Consider the following 13,594-nt stretch of genomic DNA (forward strand, 5'->3'; position numbering starts at 1 on the left):
TGAAGGTTGTTTGCTGAGGTTGATCATTTTGTTCTCTAGTTCCTTCTATGTACATTCCACATTACTGAAGTATTGAAGAAATAGTGGGGTGGTGGCTACATTGTGCTGCAAATTTACTTTGTCACCTTGGTCGGAGAGTCCTAGAATCAGTGAAACATCTTGCCTTGTGAAGCTAATCTCTTTATTATAAAAGATGAAACATCTGACTTCAATGCCCTAATTATCAAACATATTTTGTATAAGGCTTCAGATATTTGTAATTTCAGGCATGGCTATGGCCCAAGCAAATGAGCTTCCATTTATCAACTCCATCTACCTGTCGTTTATGTATAGTGATGATAAAAAACCCTTGAAGTGAGGTAATTACTTTTCTAATGCACTTTCTTACGATATGCATGGGAAGTAGAAGTTCTCTGGCTCGCCATTTAATTTTGTCAAAACAAATACATAAGATTTTAGTGATAATCATTTGGCTTTATTATAATGTAGTTAGTTTTCACCCATAATACGATACATTAAACTATTATTTTTTAACCATAATATGATACATTACAATATCTATAATTTCTCCTAGGTACTATAATATGATTAGTAGCTACTATAACATGGCTACTGATCAAGTTGTAGCATTTAGTGTCAAGTAGCTGCTACAATAATGAGAATCCAATATGGACTGTAGGGTTTAACCATGTTGTATCAATCATTAGGGTTTAACTACGTTGTAGCACCTGTTGTCGTGTAGCTGCTACAACAAAAATAAACTTTTTTTAAATCCTCAAAGTAAATCTTCAATCCAAAGACCTATAATCATAAAACACCATTGTAGCGGCTAGAAGATGAATCAAAACCCTAAAACTTCAAACCCTAAACAAAATGAGAAAAATCAAAACTTTAAAGCCTAACACAATACTTACAATGGAAGAGAAGTTTTGGATGAGAAATAAGTCATCGCGGTGAGATTGATTTATAAAGACACTGTGGGGCACTAATCTACTATCAATGAAATTCTTTCAAAATATTTGTCAGACGGCAAGTTTAGGGGTTTAAACTTTGGTCGATGAGGGCAAAAAGGTAATTGCACAATATATTTTCACTTTCTCCGCCAGTGCATGATAATAGATATTAAGATTAGACGGATTACAACTTATATTGAAAAAACTTAAAGGTTTGTGGGAAATGATGTTCGTCAAGTTTCCTGCAACCTATATAACAAAAAATTGGTAAGAAATGTTTGTTTAGAGTGTCAAAGTAGATGCTACAATGTATAGAAACTATTATAGGGTAGCTACTATAATGTGGAGCAGCTATTGTAGGGTAGCTGTTACATTGTATAGCAGCTACTATTGGATAGTTGGTATAAGGTGTTGCAACTACCCGATTGAAAGCTGATACATGTTGTAGCAGTTACAACTTAAATTATAAAAAATTAAAACCCTAAACTCTAAATATAAATGTCCACTACCTACTTAGTATAGTATCATCTAAGTAGCTACCTTGAAATTACCATAAAATGGTTTGTGGAAAATGATGTTTGGCAAGTTTCCTGTAAATTTTATAACAAAAAAATTATAAGAAAAGGTTGTTTGGAGTGTCGAGGTAGCTGAGACAATATTGTAACACTCACATTGTGAAGGTAGCTGCTACAACATTGTAACAGTTATCATTCCAAGTAACTGCTACAACATTGTAGCAGCTAACCGTCGAATTAGTTGCTACAGCATTGTAGCAACTAACACTCCAAGTAACTGCTACAAAGATATAACAGCTAACTATGGAATTAATTAACAGTTTAACACCTGGGACGTCCAATAAAGATAATCACGTATAAATAGCATATAATAGGAATAGAGGAGAGGGAATTATGACTTAAAATGAAACGACTTACCTGCTACACATTGTAGTAGCTACTTGGATAGTTAGTTGCTATAAGGTGTAGCAGTTAATTGTCAAAGTAGTTGCTACAATGTGTAGCAGCTATCTGTCCAAGTGGCTACAGATGTTTGTAGCAGGCGTTGGCCTTACACGTTGTAGCATAAATCTTTCCTTCTTTCTAATATATATTAGGATCACAGTCAGGAATTACAACTTAAAATGAAACGAATTATCATTGGTTATGAAATATGGGAATTGATTTTCGCAAGTTCCCTGCAAATTACATAAGCAAAAACTGGTAAGAAAGTAGCTAGGGCTTATGCGTTGTAGGATCTATCAGGGCTAAAAATTATTGTATAGAGCTGAACAACAAACAGTAAAGTGAAAAGGATTATGATTGAGAATGGAGAGGGGTGCTAAGTAAACCAACGCCGGCTATGTATTCGGTGGCAGCTCGGGGAGCTACCAGCCAGCTAATGAACAAGCAAGCGACTGTAAAGTAGGTTTAGCTTGCAGCGCTTTTGTTTTACTTTTCCGGCAGGAGCACGAGGTCCGACGAACGACGACGAAGAAGGAAGGAGAAAGCGAGGGAAATTTAGATTTGGCCAAATTCCTTCGCCACTGTTTTGAATAGACGGCAAAAAGGGTGAGAGAATAAAAAGAATATTTTTTTGCAATGAAATTGAGCTGACAATGCCTGGATTTATTCTTTAGTAGGGTTGAGGCGTCTGGATTAAATCCAGACTCCTCAATTCAATTTTTTTTTTTTTAAATCAACCTTTCGAATACTATATCTTGTGAGTATCTAAAATTTTTAATCTTAAACACTATAATCGTAAAAAGAAAATTTTATTAAATTAAACTCATTATAATCCAACTCCTAAATCCTAAAATCTTAAACCCTAAATACATATAATGTACCCCGTGAGTATCTAAAATTTTTAATTTTGAATACTATAACCCAAGAGGGAAGTCTGAACCCTAAATATATATAATATACCCAAAATAAATTAAAAAAAAAATTATTTGATTCAACCCAAAGCACCTGGATTGAATCCAGGCACCATGGGTCCGCATAGTTACGCGGCGTATGATTCACAGGATAGCAAATCGAGTATATATATATAGAGAGAGAGAGAGAGAGAGAGAGAGAGAGAGTGAGAGAAATGTTATGCTACGGACCATTATTTACGGATTACTACGGACTCAATGCCATGTCATTATTTTATTATTTTTTTTTATAAAAATTTTTCTCTTTCTTCTTTGTTTTTTTTTCTTCCTTCGTTCGTTCTCGTTTCGCCGAGAACATTCACCGTTCCTCATCGCGTGCCCGCCACCTGCCCTGACGCTGACCATCTGCCCACCGCCGGCGGCCTCCGGCCGCCTGGGCCCACCCGCACTATAGCCCAAGGGTGAACCCGTCGGGGATCGCGGCTGGACTCCAGGCAATATCGCGACTGGACGCTCGCGACTAGACACGATCGTGCCAGATTCCGGTATCGCGACCGGAATCTGGCGGAATCGCCGCCGGATTTTGGACGCGATCGCGACTGGACGCGATCGTGCCAGATTCCGGCCACGATCGCGCCTGAATCCGGCCGCGATCTCGAAGGAATCTGGCACGATCGCGTCCACTCACGAGCATCCAGTCGCGAGCCTCCAGTCGCGATCGCGTCCGGAATCCGGCCGCGATCCCGCCGGATTCCGGACGCGACCGGAATCCGGCGGGATCGCGGCCGGATTCCGGCGCGTCAGGAGGCAATGGTCGAGCGGCCGGTGGACAGGCGGTGGCCAGCGGCGACGAGGCGCGAGCTTCGTTACAGCAAGAAGAAGAAAAAAATTAAGAAAGAGAAAATATTTAATTAAACAAAATTAAATTAGATGACATGGCAGTTGTCCGTAACAATTCGCATGATAGAGTCCGTAGTATAACAAAAATATATATATATATATATATATATATATATATATATATATATATATATATATATATATAAAAGATATTATCGCATTTTTTATCCTGAGCAACAACCATGGGCAACGCTCACAATCAGTGAAATGTTAATTTTTTTTTGTTTATTTTTTTAAGTTCCTGATTATGACAACAAAATTTTATTTTTAGCGTGTAAGAGTTGAGTTAAAATAAATTAGAAAAATCAAATTGAAAAAAAATATATTTAGATGCTCACCGAATGGAATTGCAGGGTAAAATTATGTTAAGGGCCTTATCGTACCTATCCTCCTAAAAAAATTTATAGAGAGAGAGAGAAAGCATAGCCTTAGAGTAGGAGTTATTGAAGGTTCTGAACCAAGTAAAAGTATAAAACTTGACCTTGTTAGCATTGTTTTTATTTTCTTTATTCCGCTGCGTAACTTGTTTTAATTCTCGATTTTCGAAAAATGTTATTCACCCCCCCCCCCCCCCCCAGCATATTTCTGATCCAACATCCCTTATCTAAACTCTAGTCAGGAATTTCCAGTCAAGTATCCGGTCAACATCAACCTACTTGACTCTTCTACACATTAAACTAGTCAACTCCTGACCAGAAAGGAATTGCATCAATAATTACACCAACAATCTTCGAAATATATATCGTCAAATATATATATATATATATATATCTCAAAGAATTGCCCTACTCCAAATTGATTGTTGCGAAATCTTGCGTGCCCCGACTTTAGACACCTCTAATGTATTGGAGGCGCCTTCGTCAGGTTTTTTTTAACAGGGTTGAGGCATCTGGATCAAATTTAGGTGCCTTAATTTATTTTTTTTTAAAAAATCAACCATTCAAATACTATACGTCGTGAGCATCTAAAATTTTTAATCTTGAGCACTATAATCCAAAAGGGAAGTCTGAACTCTAGAGGAAAAATCTTATTAGCTTAAATTCATTATAATTCAACTCCTAAATCCTAAAATCTTAAACCCTAAATACATATAATATATCCCGTGAGTATCTAAAATTTTTAATTTTGAACATTAAATAACCTAAGAAAAAAATTTAAACTCTAGAGGAAAAATCTTATTGACTCAAATTCATTATAATCTAATTCTTAAATTCTAAAATTTTAAATCCTAAATATATATAATATACCTAATCCGCCCGTCGCATAGTGTGTGCATGTAGAATATTAGTGCATTTGTTTTTATCTTGGGAAGCAGTCATGGGCGACGCTCCCAATTAGTAAAACGTTGATTTTTTTATTTATTTTTTGTAAATTTCTGATTATGTCAATAGGTAATAAGATTTTACTTTTAAAGGTAGGAGTTGGATTATAATAAATAAAAATTTTTTGATACGCACAAAATATACAAAATAAAATTATCTGAAGGGCGTGATTACACGCCCAGCCCACTATAAATAAATAAATAAATTCCGTTTGAAAATTGCTATGCCCCTGAAGCTTAAATATATATAAATATATAAAACTGGCGCTGGAGCGTAATAATTTTTTCTCTTTTTTACTTGTTAGTGTAATCCAATCCTTAATATAGATATATATTATTTCCCAACCACTTTAACTTGTCATCGCAAATTAATTAACATGGCATTGTGTGTATACTCATTTTTTTTAATCATGTAAAAAATTAAAGTGGAGAGGCCATGCGAAGTCTATTCATCAGGCTTTATTTACATCAAGAGCTTGAACAAGAACTGAGAATTCGCAACAGGAGGAAAAGAGATGCAGCCGACGTCGTCGTCGTCGTCGTCGTCTCCAAATCTGGCCGCTTCTTCTCCTCCTCCGCCGCCGCCGCCGCCGCAGCAGCATCTCTTCTCCGGTTTTCCCAAGGAATCCCGCAACCTCTACTGGATCCTCCTCACCTCCCTCGTGTCCCTCTTTCTCATCCTCTCCTTCTCCTACCCCTCTTCTTCCCCCTCTGCCTCCTCGTCCACTCCCCACGTCCGATCTGCCGCCGCCGAAGCCGCCGCCCTCCTGTCCTCCTCCTCCCCGCCGCCTCCCTCTATCGCCTACTTCCTCGCCGGCTCCGCCGGGGACAACGACCGCCTCCTGCGCCTCCTCCACGCCGTCTACCATCCTAGAAACCTCTACCTCCTACTCGACGGCGCCGCTCCACAGGACCAGCGCGAACGCCTCGCCCTAGCCGTCCGGGAGGTCCCGGCCTTCCGATCCGCACGGAATGTTCACGTCGTGGGGAAGCCGGATTTCGCCAACCCTCATGGAAGCTCTTCCCTGGCCGCCACCATCCATGGCGCCGCGATTTTGCTTCGGGTTGGAGCGGACTGGGACTGGTTCGTCAATCTCGACGCGTCGGAGTACCCTCTTGTGACGCAGGATGGTAGGGTTGGTTCCTCCTGCAGCATCAACTATTTCGTTTTTCCTCATTAGAAAAAAAACTTGTTTGTTGCATCTATGATCGTGCCTTCAACATTGGTGTTTCTTCTTTAGGGCAATGCGACATCAGGAGCTTTCTTGCTCCAAAATGTTACAACACTGAACTTAACTAGCATCATTTGCGTTGCTAAAACGTAGTTCCGCTGCTGCTTTGACCTTGATTAGTTAACCAGTGTGTTAATGTTAACCCATTTCCTACTTTGTTGAAGTTTTCCGAGATTAAAGAGAAGAGACATGACCGTGATTCAAACCCCTTTTCACAATAGGCCAATTTTCTCGTAACATTAAATTTGTCATATGTGATTTTGTATGTCATAAGCAAATACGTTCAAGCGTTAATGGTAATGTGATAGTATGCTCATTTATCTCAAGGAATCCCATTCACTAATGCTGGAAGAACTATAATTTCTACACTGGAGGAATTATATGTAATTGGATTTGAAATTTAAAATCATGTCCTAGCCCTTTCTTTGCTATTGCTCCCAAAAGTTCTCATTTTTGTTCACATTGGTGTTTGCGATAACTAAGCCATAGTTCAGTTGTAAATTTGTAACAAATCCTAATTTTTCCTTTTTATTGTTTCTCAGATCTCCTTCATGTATTTTCTTTCCTACCAAAGGATCTCAACTTTGTTCAACACTCCAGTTATATTGGTTGGAGAGAGTAATTCAACTCACCCCTATTTGTTGTATTGGTTTTCTCATATCTTTTACTGAAACACAATTTTTATCATTTTGTTCACAATGTGAATTCATAAATGAACCCATTGTGACAGGTCACGGCAACTGAGACCTATCATTGTTGACCCTGGTCTATACCTCTCGTCCAGGACTGATATCTTCTATGCTACTCAGAAGCGCGAGTTTCCAAATGCTTATAAGTTGTTCGTAGGTTGGTATCAAACTTCCATGAAAATAATGTGCTTATGGATCCTTTCATGCACTTGAAATTTTAGATTAACAATGAATTAGAGAGAACAAAATTGATCTTCTTGTATTTGTTTAGTTATTTATTATGTTAACCACTAAAATCTTTGATTCTTCAATGCATTTTCTTTGAACTAATATCTTCATATGCCTAAGTTCCATTATAGTAGTATATCTTCAACCCTGGACCCTTAGATGCATGTCAATATCAGTGGTATGCCCTTGTCAATTATATTCCACTTATTCTACAGAGTTAATCCTATAACCTTGCTTAAGATGGAATACCACAATGGACGTATATCACTAAATTAGCACATGTTGATAAATTTATGGTTTAAAACTTGTTTAGAGGAAGGTGGAAACATTATTTCCATTCATCTATGAAATGTCACCAGTATTCTTCTGCACAACTATACTGTAGATAGTGAGGTTGAGGCCTTTCCATCATCTCTTATTTGAAAATTTTAAAGTGGCTGATGTTTATGAAACTCAAAAGAGCTATGCATTTGTTTTTCACCACATTCAGGCTCCTTTTAGTAATTTTAAATGCATTCCTCAGTGAATAAGGTTCATGTAGAATCATAGTCTAAGTCACGTTGTATGTGAATCATCCAATCAAATGAATGTTTCTCAATGGATTTCATACTTTGGTTTCAAATTGACAGGGAACTAAACCTAGCTATTTAACATTTCAATTCGTAGAATTTGAGGAGTTTCCCTTTGGCAGATCTACGAATCTAATGCATTATTACTGTGAGTCGTGACTAAGATTAGTTGTGCGCACATCAACACTGCTAACTGCTGTACCTGTAGTTAATCTTTGTGAGTCTAATATGATTATGTGATTTTCCTTTCAAAATACTTTTTCTTTGTGTTACATAGAGTCCACTTGAATGGTGATTGAATTCTAGAGCTTTTCAGTCCATAATCCACTTCCATTATCTGAGGTTTCTTCACTGATCAATTTCTTGTCACCTGAGCTTCCGTGTATTTCACAGTTATATCATTTCCTTGGAGCATGTTTTTATGAAGTATATTATTTCAATTTGTGAATCATTCCAAGTGCAGATAATGAAACAAGGGAAATGCAAGAATGCTTACAATGCCTTGTACTGCAGGTTCTTCTTCTGTTATTCTGAGTAGGAAGTTTTTAGAGCACTGCATCTTGGGTACTGACAATTTACCAAGAACTATTCTGATGTATTATGCAAATACACCTTCACCGCAAACAAACTATTTCCAAACTGTTCTGTGCAACTCGCCTGCATTTAACAGAACTATTGTTAATCACCACCTGCACTACTCGGAACAGGATGCATCCCCAAAGAAGAAACTCCGCCTTTTGACTTTGGATGACCTAAAAAACATGACTATCAGTGGTGTAGCCTTTGGTGCAAGGTTCTCTAAGGATGATCCTGTGCTAGATCACATTGACAAGGAAATTTTGAGTAGAGATCCTGGTAGGATAGTTCCTGGAGGCTGGTGTTTAGGTGGCAGCCATGGCGATCCATGCGCTGTGTGGGGTAGACCTGACGTTCTTACTCCAGGACCTGGAGCAACGAGGCTTGCAAAATCTATTGCAGATATGCTCTCGGATGAGAGATTTCATTCACAGCAATGTATATGGGACTGACGCTTGTATGAGGTACTTCAGCTGCCACAAGATTGTTGCATATCATCACCCTACCTATTGTTGTCTTGTCTTGTCTTGAGATCAATTTTGTACCATGGATACCACAATTTTCTTATGCATGCATCTTGTGATCTTTTGCCTTGTGAATGGCACTGTAATTCCTTTTTCCAACTTAGAAATTCTGAGTAGATGAATTTGATTTCGTCTCTCAAATATACGGAACTTGGTTGTGCAAGGTGAACCATGTGATCTGGGGATATTCCATTACAACAATTGAATAGAAATTTGATGACCTATGTAATATATGTTATTCTTTTTTTCCTCTAATTTTTTTACTTTTTTTTAGTTAATTTGACTTAAATGACCTGTTTAGTTTGTTTTGAGATACCTCATCATTATCAATTTTATTTGATTGACCCAACAAACTTATCCAGTTTGCCAGTTTAACTATCTCACTCGTTCACAATTGATCGACTCGACCCGTTGAATCAAATCAGTTTACATGATCAAATTGTTCCACCACCTAAATTACTTCACGTAGATTACGTGCTTGAATACCGCACTAGTATGCCCAACTAGGTTGATTCACTTGGTTTGCATAGCTCACTCAATTCACCTAGTACAACTTGCTCGATCGACCTCTTGACACAACAAGTGCACCCAACGTGAGCGGTTTAACCAACCTAGACAGGTGGTTTGATCGGTTCATTTATCTATTTATCACTTGTAATTTTGAAATGACAATTTATGAATAAATATATTATATCCAATAGAGGTAATGAAAACTTTATCTTAAAGAGTGGAATGAACTGAATGGATTGAATTATTCAATGTTAAAATAAAATCATTGCAAAAATAAATTATTCTAGTTTCTTTCCATTTATACCTATCAAAACACTCTTACTGTCATACAGCGTCCAGCATCTTAGATGATGCCTTGAGGTGATCATCTAAGTGCCAATATCAATACGTATAATATTTTGAAAATATAACATAAACATAAGTAAAGATGTTAATCTTTAAGTAGCAAGTCAAACAAATTTAAATATGAAATTTTAGAAGTTTCTGACATAGTTTAAAATATAGATGTTTCAGTCACAGACTAAAATAATACAATTTTAATATATCATATTGATATAATTTTGATATTTTTAAATATAAAATATAATAATTAAAAATAATAATCTAAATATTTTAAAATAAAATATATTTTTTTGATATATATATATATACATATATATATATATATAAAATAAATTAATGGGATAATTTTATTAGACTTTAACTAAACATATTTAAATTATCTCAATTTATAGTTAAGAGTTTATTAAATGATTAACTTGTTGAATATGTATGAATGGAGAAAAGGTGGAAGAGGATATAAACTCCATTGTAAATGAGACTTGTAGGAAGTTAGATTTATTATCCCTAAGTATTTAATAGAGATAATTCCTATGAAATCTGGAAACGGTTAACCCCTATCACTAGGGCACCTCAATCATAGATCACAGGAATATAAGTCTAGTAAATAATAGTAAAGATAAATATAGAAATTGGGTGTGATTTTCTACTTCCTTATGGAGGAATTGCTTCTCCTTTCAAGGAAATGTCCTAGACGTCCGTAAGCGGGTTACCCCTATCACTAAGGCCCCTCGGATATACGATCTAGGGCACTCTTTCTACGAGATCAACAATCCCTATACAAATATTCGATCTAACATGGTAATAAAATGCAAACACATCTCATTCACATTAGAACAAATAGATAAAAAGCAAGTTAATAGCATGTAGACAGATAAAAGGTATAACCATGAGTTTTTACATCATAACACAACTACAACTACTCCCTTATCCTAGAACAATGAATCTACTCCATAGAGAAAAGAAAAGAATCCAAAGACATCAAGAAATAAAGCAATCAAAACCCAATGAAGAAAAGGAGGGAGAAGAAGGTTTATCTAATGACGTCGAGTAATCCTTGGATCCAATACTTCGCTTCCGGAGTTGATGAGATGGTTGAATCTATCTCATATCGTCGAGCGGTAGTCAAGACGGCGTGGAACGACATCAGGATAATTCTCCCAAGGTCGGCGGCTTCCTCCCCACACCCCCAGAAGGGGTAAAGAACCCCTTTTATAGGGTAGGGCACGGGCCTGCCAGGCCCGTGCCACGACCATGTGAAATCCACACAGCGTGCATCGCCTTGGCTTCAGGTCAAGTGACACGGCCGTGTGGGATCACACGGTCGTGCTCCTCTCTGCCTCTGGATGTGTTGCACGACCGTGTGGGATCACACGGTCGTGCGCTTCTTCGGCTCTAGATGTGTTGCACGCCCATGTGGGTTCACATGGTCGTGTGCTTGCTCCTCTTTTGGATCGACCACACGGTTGTGTAAGGTTACACAGTCGGTGCCAATAGCCTTCTACTTTGCTCTCCGGTTTGTCGACGATCATCGTTTTCGCTCCGAAGTGATTTCTGTCAATATAAATGCACACAAAGAGCAGATCTCCGACAAAGAAGAGTAATATTGCTGAAAATACAATAAGAAGTGTAAGAATGCATAAATCAATCATGAGTAAAGTACGTGATTGTACGTCAAAACATGCATAAAAGAGTATAAGATCTACGCACATCACACCCCAGAACTTGAACCTTTGCTTATCCTCAAGAAAAATGCTTCAATTTAAATTCATGAGTTCCTATAGTGCTTTCATAATCCCTATTGCACTCACCTAACTTTATCAGTTAATTTCATTGATAAGCATGATTGTGGAGTAACCTAAGTATGACCTAAATGTAAGTTCTTATGCTCAGTACAAAGAGTGGCTTAAGCTCTTCAAGTTTCAATTTATGTCCTAATCAAGTTGTCATATAATTGAGTTCCTAATATTCCCAGCGATAGGCACTTACCTGCCAGTCACTTGGTTCATTTTTCTTAAATTACACAAGGTCTCAAAGGATTACTCAGAATCAAGAGAAATATAATATTTATTTCCCAAGTAACCTAAATCGATCTCAAAGAGGTAAATTGTTAATTTCCACTCATGACAACTATTTTTTTTATCCCTTATTCATTTTTTTTTGGTGTTATACCATAGAGATGTAACACTAATCACAAATTCAAGTAAGATATATAAATGCAATTGTAGGGATTTAGATTTTTCCAAATGAGCTATCATGATCTGAGGTCATCCAGCAACCAAAATATAAATAAGAAATCACCATCGGAATAAGAGTACTAAATAATTTGAATGAATCATAACTATTCCAAAATGTATCTACTATTCAAGCTTAAGTGAAGTGAAGAAAAGAGCCTGAAGGTTAGGCCAAAACTCATACTTATCTCCGTACAATACTTAGCTTATTTCATACTACTAGAGATAGAGAAAAGATGTACACTAAACACACTAGCACTATCTCTACAACAACATGAATTAAGAAATAAACGTGCTAGTCATTTTACTATCGGACAAATCAACAGAAAAAATGGAAGGTTTGATGCTCTTAATATGCCTCAAAATCATTGTTATTTTTGCAAAAAAAAAAAACAAACTAGAAAAACTGTAAATAAGAAAAGAGATGCAATATGAAACTTGAAAAGAAAACAATCCAAACAAACTAAAATATAAGTGAAGCAAACTAAAGTTGCAGAAATGCATGAAAAGAAAATGAAAAAGACTCTACTTAGGTTGTGCAAACACAAACAAATCACCCCCTAGACTTAAACTTTTCATTGTCCCGATGAAATCAATATAGTGGTGGGGGAGGGGGAAAAGGGGGTCCTCGTCTTGTGCCGAAGGGGAAACTAGGCATACCAGGGAGATGGCTAATTTGCTGATGGTACTGGAAAAGAGAATCCACCTGTTGTATAGTAATATCCATATCATCTATAAAATTCATCATTCTCTCCTGGTCAACCTCATAATCTTGCACAAATCCAATCACTTGGCTATGAAAATCTTTGGTGAACTGAAAATGGTCCTGCACTTCTTTGAACTGGTCATCAAACAACTTGAAATGACTTTCCAACAACTATTGTTGGATAGTATGCTTCTCATGAAGCGGATCCAAAGAGGTACGGAAATTAGAAAAGTCAAATCTAGAGGGACCCGTACCATAGAAAAATGAATGCCTAGAAGGTTCTGGATGATCAGAAGGTTGCAGGTGTCTAGATGACAGGGGCTCTGGGTGGGGCTCAGAGTTTCCAATCAATGGGGGAACAAACTCAGGTTCTGAATCGGTGATAACCCAATTAGCGGGGTTACGAACTGAGGTACGCTTGGGACAAGGAAGGGGTAATGGAAAATCATTCTGTCTAAGAAAGGAAAACTCATTCTCATCTCGGCAAATCATCTTCATGGCAAGGCAAGAATCGATATCGATCTTGTTGTTGCCACGAATGACTTCCAGCTCTTCAAGTTCACAACCTAAATTTATAACTACTTGAGTGATCAAGCCTCCAAAAACTATCATCCCTGAGGATGCTTTCCCAGCTCTCAAAAGGTTTTGCAAAAAATGAAACCCGGAATCAAAATCAGCTTTATTAAGCATAGCCCAAATAGAGTAAAGTTTCACTTTTCTATCTACCTCATCACTATCACCTCTATCAAAGATTGTTTTACTCATGACACGGTGAAGGTATCTTATTGGATTTTGCATGCGGGAAGCCTTAACTCTAGAGGGTTTATATGGATTCTTTGATCTAGTGATGGAAATCCAAAACCCATTCCAATTAAAAGATCGATCAAATCTACGGGCACCGCCGATCGGTAAATCGAAACAAATGTTAAAATTACTAAATATC

At 37.3% G+C, this 13,594-nt stretch overlaps 1 protein-coding gene across 1 annotated transcript; it reads left to right on the top strand.

Annotated features, from left to right (window-relative positions):
* Nucleotides 1-5,486: 5,486 nt before the first annotated feature.
* LOC121996730 (beta-glucuronosyltransferase GlcAT14A-like) lies at nucleotides 5,487-9,093 on the top strand. Its single transcript, XM_042550804.1, has 4 exons — nucleotides 5,487-6,175; nucleotides 6,819-6,894; nucleotides 7,007-7,122; nucleotides 8,276-9,093. The coding sequence occupies exons 1-4, from the start codon at nucleotides 5,560-5,562 to the stop codon at nucleotides 8,788-8,790; spliced, it is 1,323 nt and encodes a 440-aa protein (XP_042406738.1). The 5' UTR covers nucleotides 5,487-5,559; the 3' UTR covers nucleotides 8,791-9,093.
* The last annotated feature ends 4,501 nt before the right edge of the window (nucleotides 9,094-13,594 follow it).

This window comes from Zingiber officinale, chromosome 6A (genome assembly GCF_018446385.1).
Source record: "Zingiber officinale cultivar Zhangliang chromosome 6A, Zo_v1.1, whole genome shotgun sequence".
Taxonomy (NCBI): Eukaryota; Viridiplantae; Streptophyta; class Magnoliopsida; order Zingiberales; family Zingiberaceae; genus Zingiber; species Zingiber officinale.